Source organism: Carlito syrichta, unplaced genomic scaffold, assembly GCF_000164805.1.
Source record: "Carlito syrichta isolate Samal-C Ts95f unplaced genomic scaffold, Tarsius_syrichta-2.0.1 Scaffold308119, whole genome shotgun sequence".
In the NCBI taxonomy this organism is placed as follows: domain Eukaryota; kingdom Metazoa; phylum Chordata; class Mammalia; order Primates; family Tarsiidae; genus Carlito; species Carlito syrichta.
This window is the reverse complement of record NW_007252215.1, coordinates 502,919-517,011: the sequence shown is the minus strand read 5'-3', so window position 1 is coordinate 517,011 and position 14,093 is coordinate 502,919. Positions and strand designations below refer to the sequence as shown.

The 14,093-nt window shown below is 44.3% G+C and overlaps 1 protein-coding gene across 4 annotated transcripts in view; it reads right to left on the bottom strand.

Moving 5' to 3' along the window:
• The window catches only part of CENPN (centromere protein N), a 30,528-nt gene extending 16,702 nt beyond the window's left edge, over positions 1–13,826 (bottom strand). For 3 of the 4 annotated variants that reach the window (XM_021716034.1, XM_008064972.1, XM_008064973.1), the window contains exons 1-2: positions 13,634–13,826; positions 8,779–8,960 (exon numbers count right to left, since the gene is read on the bottom strand). In XM_021716034.1, coding sequence (XP_021571709.1) covers positions 8,779–8,949 — 171 coding nt within the window. In that variant the 5' untranslated portion in view covers positions 8,950–8,960; positions 13,634–13,826. Of the gene's footprint in view, positions 1–8,778; positions 8,961–10,141; positions 10,220–13,633 lie in introns of those variants that run through there. The other variant, XM_021716033.1, reaches the window with a different exon arrangement.
• Positions 13,827–14,093: the final 267 nt, after the last annotated feature.

The window sequence follows — 14,093 nt, the reverse complement described above, 5'->3', positions numbered from 1 at the left end:
ACAGGCATGGGCCGCCACGCCCAGCTAATTTTTTGATTTATTGTAGAGGTGAGGTCTCCCCATGTTGCCCAGGCTGTTCTTGAACGCCTGGGCTCAGGCAATCCTCTCGCCTTGGCCATCCAAAGTGCTGGGATTACAGACATGAACCACCATGCCCGGCCCCGTTGGATGTTTTGACTTATGCCCATGAAACCATCACCACAATTAAGACAGTGACCATATCCATCAGTGCCCCCCCATCAAACTTTCTCACTCCCCTTTTTTCTCCCCTCTTCCACCTTTTTTGGTCCCCACCTCTTTTCCTCCCAATCCCTGGTCCTGAGGCAACCACTGATCTGCTTTCTGTCACAAAGATCTGTCTGCATTCCTAGAGTTTTATATGAACATTAACATCAGTATATATTTTTTGTTTGGCTTCTTTTACTCAGCATAATTATTTTTTTATGCTATATTTTTGCAGCTATGAATAGTTCATTCATTTCTATTGCTGAGTAGCCGTCTATTGCATGGACACATCACAATTTATTTATCCATTTATCTGCTGATGGACATTTGGACTGTTGCCAGTTTGGGGCTATTGTGAATAGTCCATATTTTTGCAGCTATGAATAGTTCATTCATTTCTATTGCTGAGTAGCCGTCTATTGCATGGACACATCACAATTTATTTATCCATTTATCTGCTGATGGACATTTGGATTGTTTCCAGTTTGGGGCTATTGTGAATAATGTTGCTTATGAATATTAGCATACATGTCTGTGAGGTCACGTTTTCATTTCATCTTCAGTAAATTCCTGTAAGGGGAATGGCTGAATCACATAGGAGATATACATCTTAACCTTTTAAGAAATGTAGTCCTTTTTTTTTTTTGAGTCGAAGTCTCATTCTGTCGCCTAGGCTGGAGTTCAGTGGCATGCTCACGGCCACCACAGCCTTGACCTGCTGGGCTCAGGTGATACTTCCGTCTCAGCCTTCCAAGTAGCTGGAACTACAGACACGCGCCACCATGCCCAGTTACTTTTTTTTTTTTTTTTTTGATTTATTATAGAGACAAGGTCTCACCAAGTTGCATAGGCTGGTCTCAAACCCGTGAGCTCATGCAATCCTCTTGCCTCCACCTCCCCAAATGCTGGAATTATAGGCGTAAACCACCGTGCTTAGCATAACCTTTCTTACTAAACTGATTTCTAAGATGGCTGTACCTTTTAATATTCCTATCAGCTTTCTATAAGAGCACTAGTTTCTCCACATCTCAGTCTGATCAATATTTTAAGTGGTAGCTATCTTAATAAGTGTGTTGGGATATCTTATTGTGTGAATGTGTGTGTGTGTTTATAAGGTCTTGCTATACATATTGCCCAGGCTGGTCTTGAACTCTGGCCTCAAGAGAGTTCAAGAACTCCTACCTCAACCTCCCCAAGTGTTGAATTTGCAGGAATGAGCCACTGCACTTGGCCTCATTGTTTTTTTGTTTTGTTTTGTTTTTTGAGTCAGAGTCTCACTTTGTTGCCCAGGCTGGAGTGTAGTGGCACACTCACAGACACCGCAGCCTCGACCTGCTGGGCTCAGGCGATTCTTCTGCCTCAGCCTTCCAAGTAGCTGAAACCACAGGTGAGTGCCACCACACCTGCCTAATTTTTTGATTTATTGGAGATGAGGTCTTGCCATGTTGCCCAAGCTGGCCTTGAACCCCGGGACTCAGGCAATACTCTCACCTTGGCCTCCCAAAATGCTGGGATAACAGGCATGAGCCACTGTACCCGGCTCTCATTGTGGTTTTGTTGTGCATTTTTCTTTTTTTAAATAGTACTTTGAATTGCTGTTTTATTAACTGCATTTTTCTAATGACTAATAATTTAGAGCATCTTTTCATGTTTATCCACCACCCATATATCTTCTTTGAGGAAGTGTATGTTCAATCAAATATCTTGCTCATTTTTTTAGTTGAGATGTTTTCTTATTATTATCTATTAAGGATTTAAAAAAATATATTCTAGATACAAATTCTGAATTAGATAATTACTTAGAAATAGTTTACTAGTATGTGGCTTACCTTTTCATTCTTTTAATAGTAGCTTTCAAAGACACAAACATTCATTTTGATGAAGTGCCATTTATCAATTTTTTTAAAATTCTAAATATTGTGTTTCTGGTGTTGTAACTAACAAATATTTGCCTAGTCCAAGGTCATAAAAATTTCCTCCTGTTTTCTTTTTCTTTATTTTTTTTTGAGTTGGAGTCTCACTCTGTCGCCCGGACTGGAGTGCAGTGGCCGCTCCTGGCCACCGCAGCCTCAACCTGCTGGGTTCCAGCGATCATTCCGCCTCAGCCTTCCGAGTAGCCAGAATTACAGGCATGCGCTACCATGCCCGGCTGATTTTTGCATTTATTGTAGAGATGAGGTCTCGCTGCCCAGGCGGGTCTCGAACCCGCGGGCTCAGGCAATCCACTCACCTCAGCCTCCCAAAGGCGCGGGATTACAGGCTGAGCCACCGAGTCCGGCTCCTCCTGTTTTCTTTTACATGTTTTATAATTTTACATATATGCGGGTCTTGGATCCATTTTGAGTTAGTTTTTTATATGGTATTGAGGACAGATTGAACTTCATTGTTTTAGATATGGGTATGCAATTATTGCAACACCATTGGTTGAAAAGATTATCCTTCCTTCACAGAATTGTTCTTTGTAGCTTTGTAAAAAATTAGTCAACCATATAATCTGTGGGTCAACTTCTGGAGCCTATTTTATTACTTTGATTTATTTGTCTATCTGTATACCAACACCACCCTACTATGTATGGTTAGAGGGTGTCCCTCCAAAGGAATCCCCAATTCAACAGGGATCTTTAAGAGGTGATTAGACAGAGCCCTCACGAGTGTGCTAATGCCATGATCATGGGAGTGGGTTCCTGAGAAAAGGATGTTTTGCCTCTTCTGCCTGTTTGTACATGTTCTTGCTCTCTCTCCTCTCCTTCCCTCCCTTCCTTCCTCTGTCCCTTTCCCATAAATTACCTACTCTGGTATTCTGTTATAGCAATACAAAATGGACTAAGACACACATTGTACTGATAACTAGCTTTATAAGATATCTTGATTCGTGTAGTCTTAGTTCTCTAACTTTTATCTTTTTCAAACTTACTTTAACTATTGGCCTTTTAACATTTACTTATGAATTTCTGAATCAGCAGGTCAATTTCCACAAAAACCCTACCCCCACAATTTTTGATTGTGACTGCACCAAATCCATATGTCCGTCTGAGATCTTAGTAATATTAAGACTTCTGACCTATGAACGCAGTGCATCTCTCCATTTATTTAGGTCTTTAACTCCTCTCGGTAGTGGTTTATGGATTCAGTATATAGATTCTGTATATCTCGTCAGTTGTATCCCTAAGCATTTCATACTTTTTGATGCTGTCACAAAAGATATATGTACTTGAGACCTTGCTAAACCTATTGGTTCTAGTTCCTTTTTAATTGCAAATTCCACTAGAATTTTTACATAGGTGATCATGTTACCTGTGAATAAAAAGTTTTACTTCTTCCTTTCCAGTCTACATGACTTTTATCTAATTTTCCTGCTTGGTTGCACCAGCAAGAACTTCCAACCCAACACTGAATAGAAGTGGCGAGAATAGACATCCTTGTCTTAAGGTCTTGGTTTTTTTGAGTCAGAATCTCACTCTGTCACTCAGGCTAGAGTGCAGTGGCACGCTCACGGTCAACCACAGCCTCAACCTGCTGGACTCAGGTGATCCTTCTGCCTCAGCCTTCCAAGTAGCTGGAACTACAGACGTGCGCCACCATGCCCAGCTAATTTTTGATTTATTGTGCAGTTGAGGTCTCACCATGTTGCCCAGGTTGGTCTCTAACCCCTGGACTCAGGCAATCCTCTTGCCTTGGACTCCCAAAGTGCTGGGATTACAGGCTTGAGCTACTGTGCTCAGCTGCTAACTTTTTTTAAGGAGTGGATGTTGGATTTCATCAAATTCTTTTCCTGTGTCTACAGAGATGATCATATATATTTAAAAATTTATTGATATAGTGAATTTTTTTGAGAGAGAGTCTCACTCTATTGCTTTGGCTGGAGTATAGTGGCATGATCATAGTTCACTGCAACCTCAAACTCCTGGGCTAAAGCAATCCTCCTGCCTCACCCTCCCGAGTAGCTAGCACTACAGGTGCACACCACTACCATGTCTGGCTAGCTTTTACAATTTTTTGTAGAGATGGATGTCTCATTATGTTGCCCAGACTGGTCTCAAACTCCTGAGCTCAAGAGGTCTTCCCACCTTAACCTCCCCAAATGCCAGGATAATAGGTGTGAGCCACTGTAACTAGTCCATTATTAAATATAATGATTGCTTTTTAAATGTCAAACCAACCTTATATTCCTAAGATGAACTCCAATTTAGTCATGACATATTACTTTCTTAATATATTGGATTGGATTTGCTAAAATTTTACTGAGATTAATGGTATCAATATTCATAACAGTTATTGATGTGTGGTTTTCTTTCCTCGTAATGCTATTTCTCTGGTTTTGGTGTCAGGGGAATGCTGACCCCATGGAATGAGTTGGGAAGTACTCCCTTCTCTTTCCTTTTCTGGAAGTATGGAGAATTGAAAGTGGTCAGATTTATAATTTCTCTGCTCTACTAATTCAGCTACCCCTTGTTGTTTTCTAGCATCCTAAATTTTGTTGACCTGTGTTATCTGCCGTGGTCTTCTCTCTCTGGTCTTGCAGATTTGTGTCTCAAAAATAATCCCTTCATTGTTTATTTTATTGGGTTTTGGCAGAGTATAGCAAAAATTCCTGCTTAATCTGCCATATTTTACAGGAAAATATTAAACTATGATTAGAAATATAAAAAGCTAGACACACCTCTGTCCATGAGAAGACATCATTAAAAGAGTGAAAAGGCAAACAAAGATTGGGAGAAAATATTCACAATACACTGATCTGACAGATAAGTGATTTAGACTACATGAAGAATGATGATGACGCAATAAAAATATAATCCAATAGAAAAATGGGCAAATTATTAAACAGACAACACAAAAGAGAATATCCAATGACCAACAGGCACATGAAATAGGTCTTCACTTCATTTGTCATCAGGGAAATGCAAGTTAAAATTATGGTGAAAAACCCCTACATACTTACCCAAGGGCTAAAATGAGAAGGATAGAAAATATCAAACTACGGCAAGGATGCGGAGCTGAACTTTTTTTTTTTTTAAGAGCTAGGATCTCACTATGTTGCTCAGGCTGGAGTGCAGTGGCTGTTCACAGGCAGTATCCCACTACTGATCAGCATGGGAGTTCTGTTCTGCTGTGTCTCGGACCTCGGCTGGTTCACTCTACTTAGGCAACCTGGTGGTCCCTTGCTCCTGGGAAGTGACCATATTGATGCCAAACTTAGTGCAGACACCTGACTGGTATACAGCCTAGGACTCCAGGACCCAAGCAATCCTCCCACCTCCAGGCACACACTACCACACCCAATGAGCTAAACCTGCATACGTTGATGATGGGAGTGCAATGTTGTCTAATTCCTTATGCCAATGGTTTGGTGTTATCTACCAACGTTTAACATTATTGTATTCACTGACCCAGTGACTGCAGTCTATGCTGCTGCTGAGTAGAAACTGGGAAAAAGCCCTTGGAAAGCTCTTGGTGCTACCTACCAAAGCTGAATACAGGCAGATCCTGCACATCCTAGAAAACAGCAGCTCCATTCTCATGTATATGCCAAACAAAAGAGTACCTATGTTCACTAAAAGATAAGTAGCATCATGTTCATAATAGCCAAACACTTGGAACAACCAAAATGCTGATCAGCAGTAGAGTAGATAAGTGAATTGTATATTTACACAACAGAATTCAGCACTGAGAATGAACAACCTACTGCATGCAACAACGTGGCTGGAAATCACAACCATAAGGTTGAGTGAAAGAAGCCAGAGGCAAAAAAACCCCATAAGGTATGATTCAACTTATACAAAATACAAAAGCAGGCAAAATGAATCCATGCTGTTAGAAGTCAGTGTAGTTGGCACTCTTGAGGGTGTTAACAATAGTAAAGACAATGCTTCTAGAACTGGGCACTAGTCTCATAGGTGTGTTGTTTGTAAAAATACCTCGGTCCTGTTGATGTTTTAGGTCAGATCATTCTGTGTTGTTGGGGGGACTGTCTTAGGATGTGAAGGAGCACTCCTGGCCTCTACCCAGTAGAAGCTGATAGCACTCCACTCCTGCAGTTTTTTGTTTTGTTTGAGTCAGAATCTCACTCTGTTGCCCAGGCTGGAGTGCAGTGGCACGCTCATGGTCACCACAGCCTCGACCTGCTGGGCTCAGGTGATCCTTCCGCCTCAGCCTTCCAAGTAGCTAGAACCACAGACATGTGCCACCACGCCTGGCTAATTTTTTGATTTATTGTAGAGACGGAATCTCGCCAAGTTGCCCAGGCTGGTCTTGAACTCATGGGCTTGGGCAATCTTCTCACCTCGGCCTCCCAAAGTGCTGGGATTACAGGCATGAGCCACCACGCCCAGCAGCTCCTGTAGTTTTGACAACCAAAAAATGTATCCACACATTGCCAAATGTCCCATGGGGGGCCAAACTGCCCCAGTTGAGAACCATGGCTCTCTACATAGACATTTACATGTATGCATATTATGTAGTTTCTTTTGATGTACACAAAGATCTTGTTTATTCTTTTTAATGGCTGAAGAATATTTTGTTATTGGATGCATTATTATTTATCCAATCTCCTACATGGCTGTTTCTAATTTTTTGTTTTTATTTATTTATTTATTTTTTGAGTTGGAGTCTCACTCTGTTGCCCAGACTGGAGTGCAGTGGCCACTCCCGGCCACCGCAGCCTCAACCTGCTGGGCTCCGGCGATCCTTCCACCTCAGCCTTCCAAGTAGCTGGAATTACAGGCGCGGCTGTACACGCCTGGCTAATTTTTGATTTATTGTAGAGATGAGGTCTCGCCAAGTTGCCCAGGTGGGTCTCGAACCCACGGGCTCAGGCAATCCACTCATCTCAGCCTCCCAAAGGCGTGGGATTACAGGCTGAGCCACCGAGCCCAGCTCAATTTTTTGTTTTTAAAGCTATGCTACAGTTATAGCATTTTTAGTTATTCACATAATGAAATATATATCTATATTTATATTACTTATATATACTGTCTTATTTTTAATTTTTTCAGTATAAATTTCCAGAAGTGATACTGATAATTCAAAATGTTTATTTATTTAACAGTGAATGAGGGAAGGATATAACATAATTTGGGAATTCTTTGTACTATCCTTGAAAACAGTTTTTTTTTTGAGTTGGGGTCTCACTCTGTCACCTAGGCTGGAGTGCAGTGGCATGTTTACAGCTCACCGCAGCCTCAACCTCTTGGACTCAGGTGATCATTCTGCCTCAGTTTCCTGAGTAGTTGGGACTATAGGCATGTACCATGATGCCCAGCTAATTTTTTTGTAGAGAAAAGGTCTCACTATGTTGCCTAGACTGCTCTTGAACTCCTGGGCTCAAGTCTCTAAAAGTGCTAGGATTACAGATGTGAGTCACTGCACCAGGCTGAAAACATTTTAAAACAAAAAGCAAATAAATATATGAATACATGTGAAAGAGGTCTCTTTCTTCACAACTTTGCCAGCACACCTGAGTATTATTATATTTTCATCTTTGCCAATTGGATAGGTTAAAATTACGAGGTCCAACAATTAGATTTGTGAATCATCCTAGAAAAAGTGCTATATACCTCATTGCTGAATATCACTACGGTCACCTTCAAAGTACTCCCCTTGGGAAGGTGTGCAATGATGCCAGCACCTAGCCAACCCATCGAAGCAATTTTGGAACTCTTTTTCTGGAATGGCCACCAGAGCTGTCATGGTTATTTGTTGAGGTCTGACAATTAAGTTAGCAAATTGTCACCATACGCTTATGTTGGCAGCACTGTACAAGTAACTGTATTGGAACACTCTCCCTACTCACCTGAGCTGGCCCCCAATGACTTGACATTCAGGATATCAAGGGTAATACAACAATGGCTCTGATGGCCATTCCAGAAAGAGTTCCAAAATTGCTATGATAGGTGGACTAGGCACTGGAGCCGATGCATAGCTTCCCAAGGGTAGTACTTCGAAGGTGACCGCAGTGATATTCAGCAATGAGTATTCTGAAGGAGTCTGCATACTTGTCAGACCTCGAATACTGCTCATTAGTTTAACTTGTATTGTTTTTTTCCTCCAATGATATTCCTTCTTATTGATTTGTAAGCATTCTTCATAAGTCGAAAAAGGCAATTAAAAATTAGTTTCTTTCCTTTTCTTTTTTTGAGTTGGGGCCCCACTGTGTTGCCCAGGCTAGAGTGCAGTGGAACAATCATGGTTCACTGCAGCCTTGAACTCCTGGGCTCAGGCAATTCCACTTCAGCCTCCTAAGTAGCTGGGACTACAGACCCATGCTACCACACCTGGCTAATTTTTTAATTTTTTTTTGTAGAAATGAGGTCTTGCTATGCTCCTCCCAAATCCTCCCACCTGGCCTCCCAAAGTTAGGATTCAAGGCCTGAGCCACTGCGCCAGGCCAAAAATTAGTTTCTTTTCCACTGTAGTAGCACATAGCCCACATCACATCAAGAATGGCTTAGCATTTGCCTTAATCTTTTCTGGACTAAGAAACAGAAGAAAGAAAAACCCCAAGGGATGGCACCTTGTTATTGTTCAGGACTAAATCATTTTTAGCATTGTTACCTCACACAGCAGAAGCAAGTGCTGAATGACAGATTCCTTTCTCTGCCGAAAATTTATGGTCTGCAGCTGATTTTCAGGCAAAAAATTCCAGGCTTTTAGGACTGTCATCATTTCAGATATGGGAATTTTCAAGATGGTCCTCTTGATAAACTCAGCAACAGTCTCATCCATCTCCTTGGCACCTTAATAAAACAAGAATAAAATAGCACAACAAAGTATTGACCAAATACAAAATTTTTCAGCATCACATTTTTAGCGGGGATGTTGATTTGTAAGTCAAACATCCAAATATTTACCTTTTTTTCAGTCACTCTACAGTCAGAGAATTTCAGTATGAGCATTTAATTATTTTCTCATAAGTTGTATATTCAAGTATGTTTTAGGGTTTTAAAAAATTAGTGCTATCGCTTCTTTTTGGCTAGAGTATTCTAATCTTTTGATGACAGTGATATATAAATAATTCAGTCATTCACTAATTCATGGAACCAATTACTGACCACCTGTGCATGCCAGGAAATTTTCTAGGCACTGGGGATAGGTATATTGTTGGCAAAAAGGACAAAAACCCGTTCCAGTATGGAACAGCTATTCCAGTGAGGGGAGAGAGAGAGACAATAGTAAAAGCCACAAAATATATTGCAAGTGAGAAATGCTGTGGAGAAAATGGAATTGTGTCAGGCAGGTGGGAGTGAGGTGAGGGCTGGGGAAGGGGTTGGAGAGAGTAGGACTCACAGAGCGGTGACATGAAAGACAATCCTTGCAGGAGAGGGAGCCATGTGGTGGAAAAGCTTTCCAGGCAGAGGGAACAGCCAGTGCAAAAGACCTAAGGCGAGAGCCTGATGGGGCCTTTAAGGAACAGGAAGGGGGTGGCCTTCAGTAAGAGAAGAGGAGAGAGCGGAGGCCTGGTCAGAGCTCACAGAGGGCCCTGAGGACCACCACTGCGTGGGCTGTTGCTTCCACCCTGCAAAGTGATGAGCAGAGGCGGCACACGTGCTTGCTTAGGTTTCTAACAGGACCAACTTGGCAACTATGCCAAGAATGAAGCCCTGGAGGCAGATGAAGCTGTGACGAGGTCACTGAAGTAATGCTGGACCCATAAAAGGGGAAGAGGTCGAGTTCTGGACAGACATTTTTTTGAGTTGGAGTCTCACTGTTGCCCAGACTGGAGTGCAGTGGCACGCTCCCGGCCACTGCAGCCTTGACCTGCTGGGTTCTGGCGATCCTCCCACTCCGCCTTCCAAGTAGCTGGAACTACAGGTGCGTCCTACCACGCTCGGCTAATTTTTTGATTTAGTGTAGAGATAAAGTCTCGCCAAGTTGCCCAGGCGGGTCTCAAACCCGGGGGCTCAGGAAATCCACTTACCTTGGCCTCCCAAAGCACGAGATTACAGGCTGAGCCACTGAGCCCGGCCTGAACTTTTAAGAGGAGCTCACAGGGTTTCTGGAGGGATTAGATGTAGGGCACGAGACAAAATAAGGGACCAAAGATGAACCCAATGTTTTCCTCAGGCAACTCAAAAGATGAAGCTATTAGTAGCAGAGATGATCAAGACTGCAAGGGGACAGAAGAAAGAACTCTGTCATTCCATTTTGAACCTGTAAATTTTAAGATAACTGTAAGAGTCCAAGTGTACATACTGAGTCAGCGGTTGGATTTGAGTTCAGAGGACACATGAAGAGCTGGAGATGGAGAGACTGTAGTCTCTTTATCTTTTTTTTCTATTTTTTTAAAATTGGAGTCTCACTCTGTCACCCAGGCTGGAGTGCAGTGGCACGCTCATGGCCACTGCAGCCTTGACCTACTGGGCTTAGGTGATCCTTCTGCCTCAGCCTTCCAAGTAGCTGGAAGCACAGGCATGTGCCACGATGCCTGGCTAATTTTTTTGATTTATTGTAGAGGCGAAGTCTTGCCATGCTGCTCAAGCTGGTCTTGAATCCCTGAGCTCAGGCAATCCTCTCACCTCTGCCTCCCAAAGTGCTGGGATTACAGGCTTGAGCCACCATGCCCTGAGCTCTTTATCTTTTAATGAGCTGCCCGTGAACAAGGAGCTGTTAACTCCCTTTTCCTACCCATGTCTGAAGGTGAGGTTCTTCAATTGCTCAAAAGGGCTCGAGCTCCAAATCCCATGCGGCTCCCTCAGTAACAGACCAGACAGGGGCTGTACTCTCCAGGAGCGTGACGTAGCAGCTGTATGAAAGATGTGCCATAGAGAAGGGAGGTTTCGAACCCTTTTCTTAATTTCCTCAGGGCAGAAGTTGTGGGCCAAGGCGACGGCTGATACCAACCCTGCCACCTCATTTAGGGACACTGATGGGCATCTTTCTCATTCTCTCTTTAAATACAAAACAAAAAAGCAAACAGGATTTCTAAACAAAGATTAAACAGGTTATCTCTAAACTTTAACTTCCCTTAACAGTTTATCTTCTAGGAAGGTGTACACAGACCTTGGTGTCTATTTAAGACAAAAGGCAGAGGTCAGTCTGCCAATTTCATATGCTTCCATCATAACTCTGAAATTTCCAAGGAGAAACACAGGAGTATCCCCTATAAGAATCCTGGTTCTGGGCGGGCGCGTGGGCTCACACCTGTAATCCCAGCACTTTGGGAGGCGGAGGCGAGAAGATTGCCTGAGCTCAGAGGTTCGAGAAAAGCCCAAGGAACATGGTGAGACCTCAGCACTACAATAAATCAAAAAATTAGCTGGGCATGGTGGCACTCACCTGTAGTTTCAGCTGAGGAAGAAGGATCATCTGAGCCCAGCAGGTTGAGGCTACAGTGGTTGTGAGCATGCCACTGCACTCCAGCCTGGGCGACAGAGTGAGACTCCATCTCAAAAATAAATGAATAAATAAAAAGAATCCTGGCTGTGACTTGTTTCTATTTGTTGAACACTGAATATAATTTATTATCACTGTCTACTTCTGAAAAGATATGGTTAGTTGAGGTATTTAAAAAATATTCTGAAAATGACAGTAAGACAAAGATAAAGGATTAGGAGTTGTTTAGAAAGAGAAAAGTAGCTAAATTAAGAATCAGAATCAGAATCAGATTGTGAATGGAGTTTGACTTGTTTCCTCATTCGGAAACAGGACCATTCTGTCTTAAGGCCGGCTAAAATCTTCACTAGAGTCTACAAGGCCAAGTGGTCCACAAGGCCCTTGCTTCCTTCTCCTTGGCTTTCTGAGCTCCAGCCACACTGGCCTTTAGTCCTATGACACAGAATGAACTCTGGAGAAGGGCTACTGTACCTGCAGTTACCCCACTTTCAAGGTTCTTCCGTCACATACTCACTCTGGCAACTTGTGATTCAGGTCTCAGCTTAGATAGTTCTTCCTCAGAGACTTAATCTGACCACCCAGTCGAAAGTTATTTCCCCATTTTCCATTGCTAAGTGTCTTTACAGAATTATGTGAACTTATCTTTATTTATTGTCTCTACAACATTTTATTGAGCTACAGGGCGGGAACTGCTTGTTTTAGTTGTGGCTATGCCCCTAGAATCTAGAACAGTGTAACTCTGGTCAGTAGTAAGTCTAGTAAGCTCAAGAATCATCTAATAGGAACCTCATAAATACTTATGAAATGAAGGACTATATGCATGCAGAACAACATGCCTGAGGAGATAACCTGGGAAGGAGTAGGGGATCAACAGTTAGTGAAACTCAAACCAGCACTTCCTCTATTAAGAACTCTTGAGGGGGAATGCGGGCTGTTGAAATGAAGATTTCTGGGCTCTATCAAGTTAAACTGAAGGGAGGGTGCATGTAGGGCTTGAGAATTAGCTTGTGTGTGTGTGTGTGTGTGTGTGTGTGTCATAGTCTCACTCTGTCGCCCAGGCTGGAGTGCAGAGGCACGACCAGGAATACCGCAGCCTCCATCTCCTGGGCTCAGCTCTTTCTACCTCAGTCTCCCAGGTAGCTGGGACCACAGGCAAGCGTCACCACATCCGGTTAATTTTCTGATGTGTTGTAGAGACGGGGTCTCACCATGTGGCCCACCCAGGCGGGTCTTGAACTCCTGGGTTCAGACAATCCTCTCACCCCCGCCTCCCAAAACGCTGGGATTACAGGGCCACGCGAGAATTAGCATTTTTAAACAGCACATCAGATGACTAATCCTGGGTAAAGTTTGCAGAACGTCATTCTAAAGACATCTGGTAGAAAGACAAGAGCGCACTCAACCTCACTCATTAAGCTGAAAGCTCCTTTAATAAACGTTTCCCCTGTGACCACCTTTTAACTTTCTTTGTACTTCCCGAGGCCTTAGCATAATGGCTAACATACAGTAGGTGCTCAAGATAAGTGTGCTAAACGCATGACAAAAAAGATCCTCCCCTACTTTTTTTTTTGAGTCGGAGTCTCACTCTCTCCCAGGCTGGAGTGCAGTGGCATGCTCACGCCACCGCAGCCTCGACATGCTGGGCTCAGGCCATCCTTCTACCTTAGCCTCCCGAGTAGCTGGGACTGGGGGGCCCTGTTTTATTGCAGAGACGAGGTCTCGCCAAGTTGCCCAGGCTGGTCTCGAAACCCTAGGCTCAGACAGTCCTTCGGCCTCGGCCTCTCGAAGTGCCGGGATTACAAGATCCCTTTTACGTAACGTTCCTGTGGCTCTGCACCCGAGAAGAGCGGCAACAGGGAGCCTGAGGAGCAATGCGAGAGGCTGCACGGAAGAAGAGGAAGGGTACCAACTTGAGGTAACCACCAAAACAAAACCCCAACTCCGCCGGAACCGGCGGCACGCCACGTGACAACCCGGCCGGGGCCCCGGAGCCGACGCGCCGACGTAAGCCCCGGCCCCGCCCCCCCATGGGCGGATGTGACGTCACGGCCGGTCCAGCGTCCCCGCCCCCTCTCACCTCAGCTTCGGCCGTGGTTCCTGGCCCCCAGCCCGAGACCAAGCGCGAATCCTGCGCCTTAGGACGCGCGGCAGTCTTGACAGAGTCGCCCGAGCGGCCTGGAACCTGGCTTCCTCACGGTCCCCAGCACCCTCCGGGGCCCGATCCTCTGCCGCCAGGGGCTTTCCTTCCGGCCCGCATCTCCAGCCGTCTCAGTCCCCGGCAGCCGCTCCCGCTCGCCGCGCCTTCGAAGCCACCAATTGCAGCTCCCGCCACCTTTAAGCTCCGCCCACCGAGCTTAAACCTGGGACTGTATCTTGCGTGTAGGGGTCGGCGCTGTGCGGAGCGACAGAAGCGAGACTCGCTGAGCCCCCCCTTGACTCTTCTTAGTAGAGAAGATGGCTTACCACAGTCAGACTCGTTTGCGAAGTCTGGCTCGCTCGCTCAGCCTGTCGAGGCGCCGCCGTGCCTCAGTGGGCGC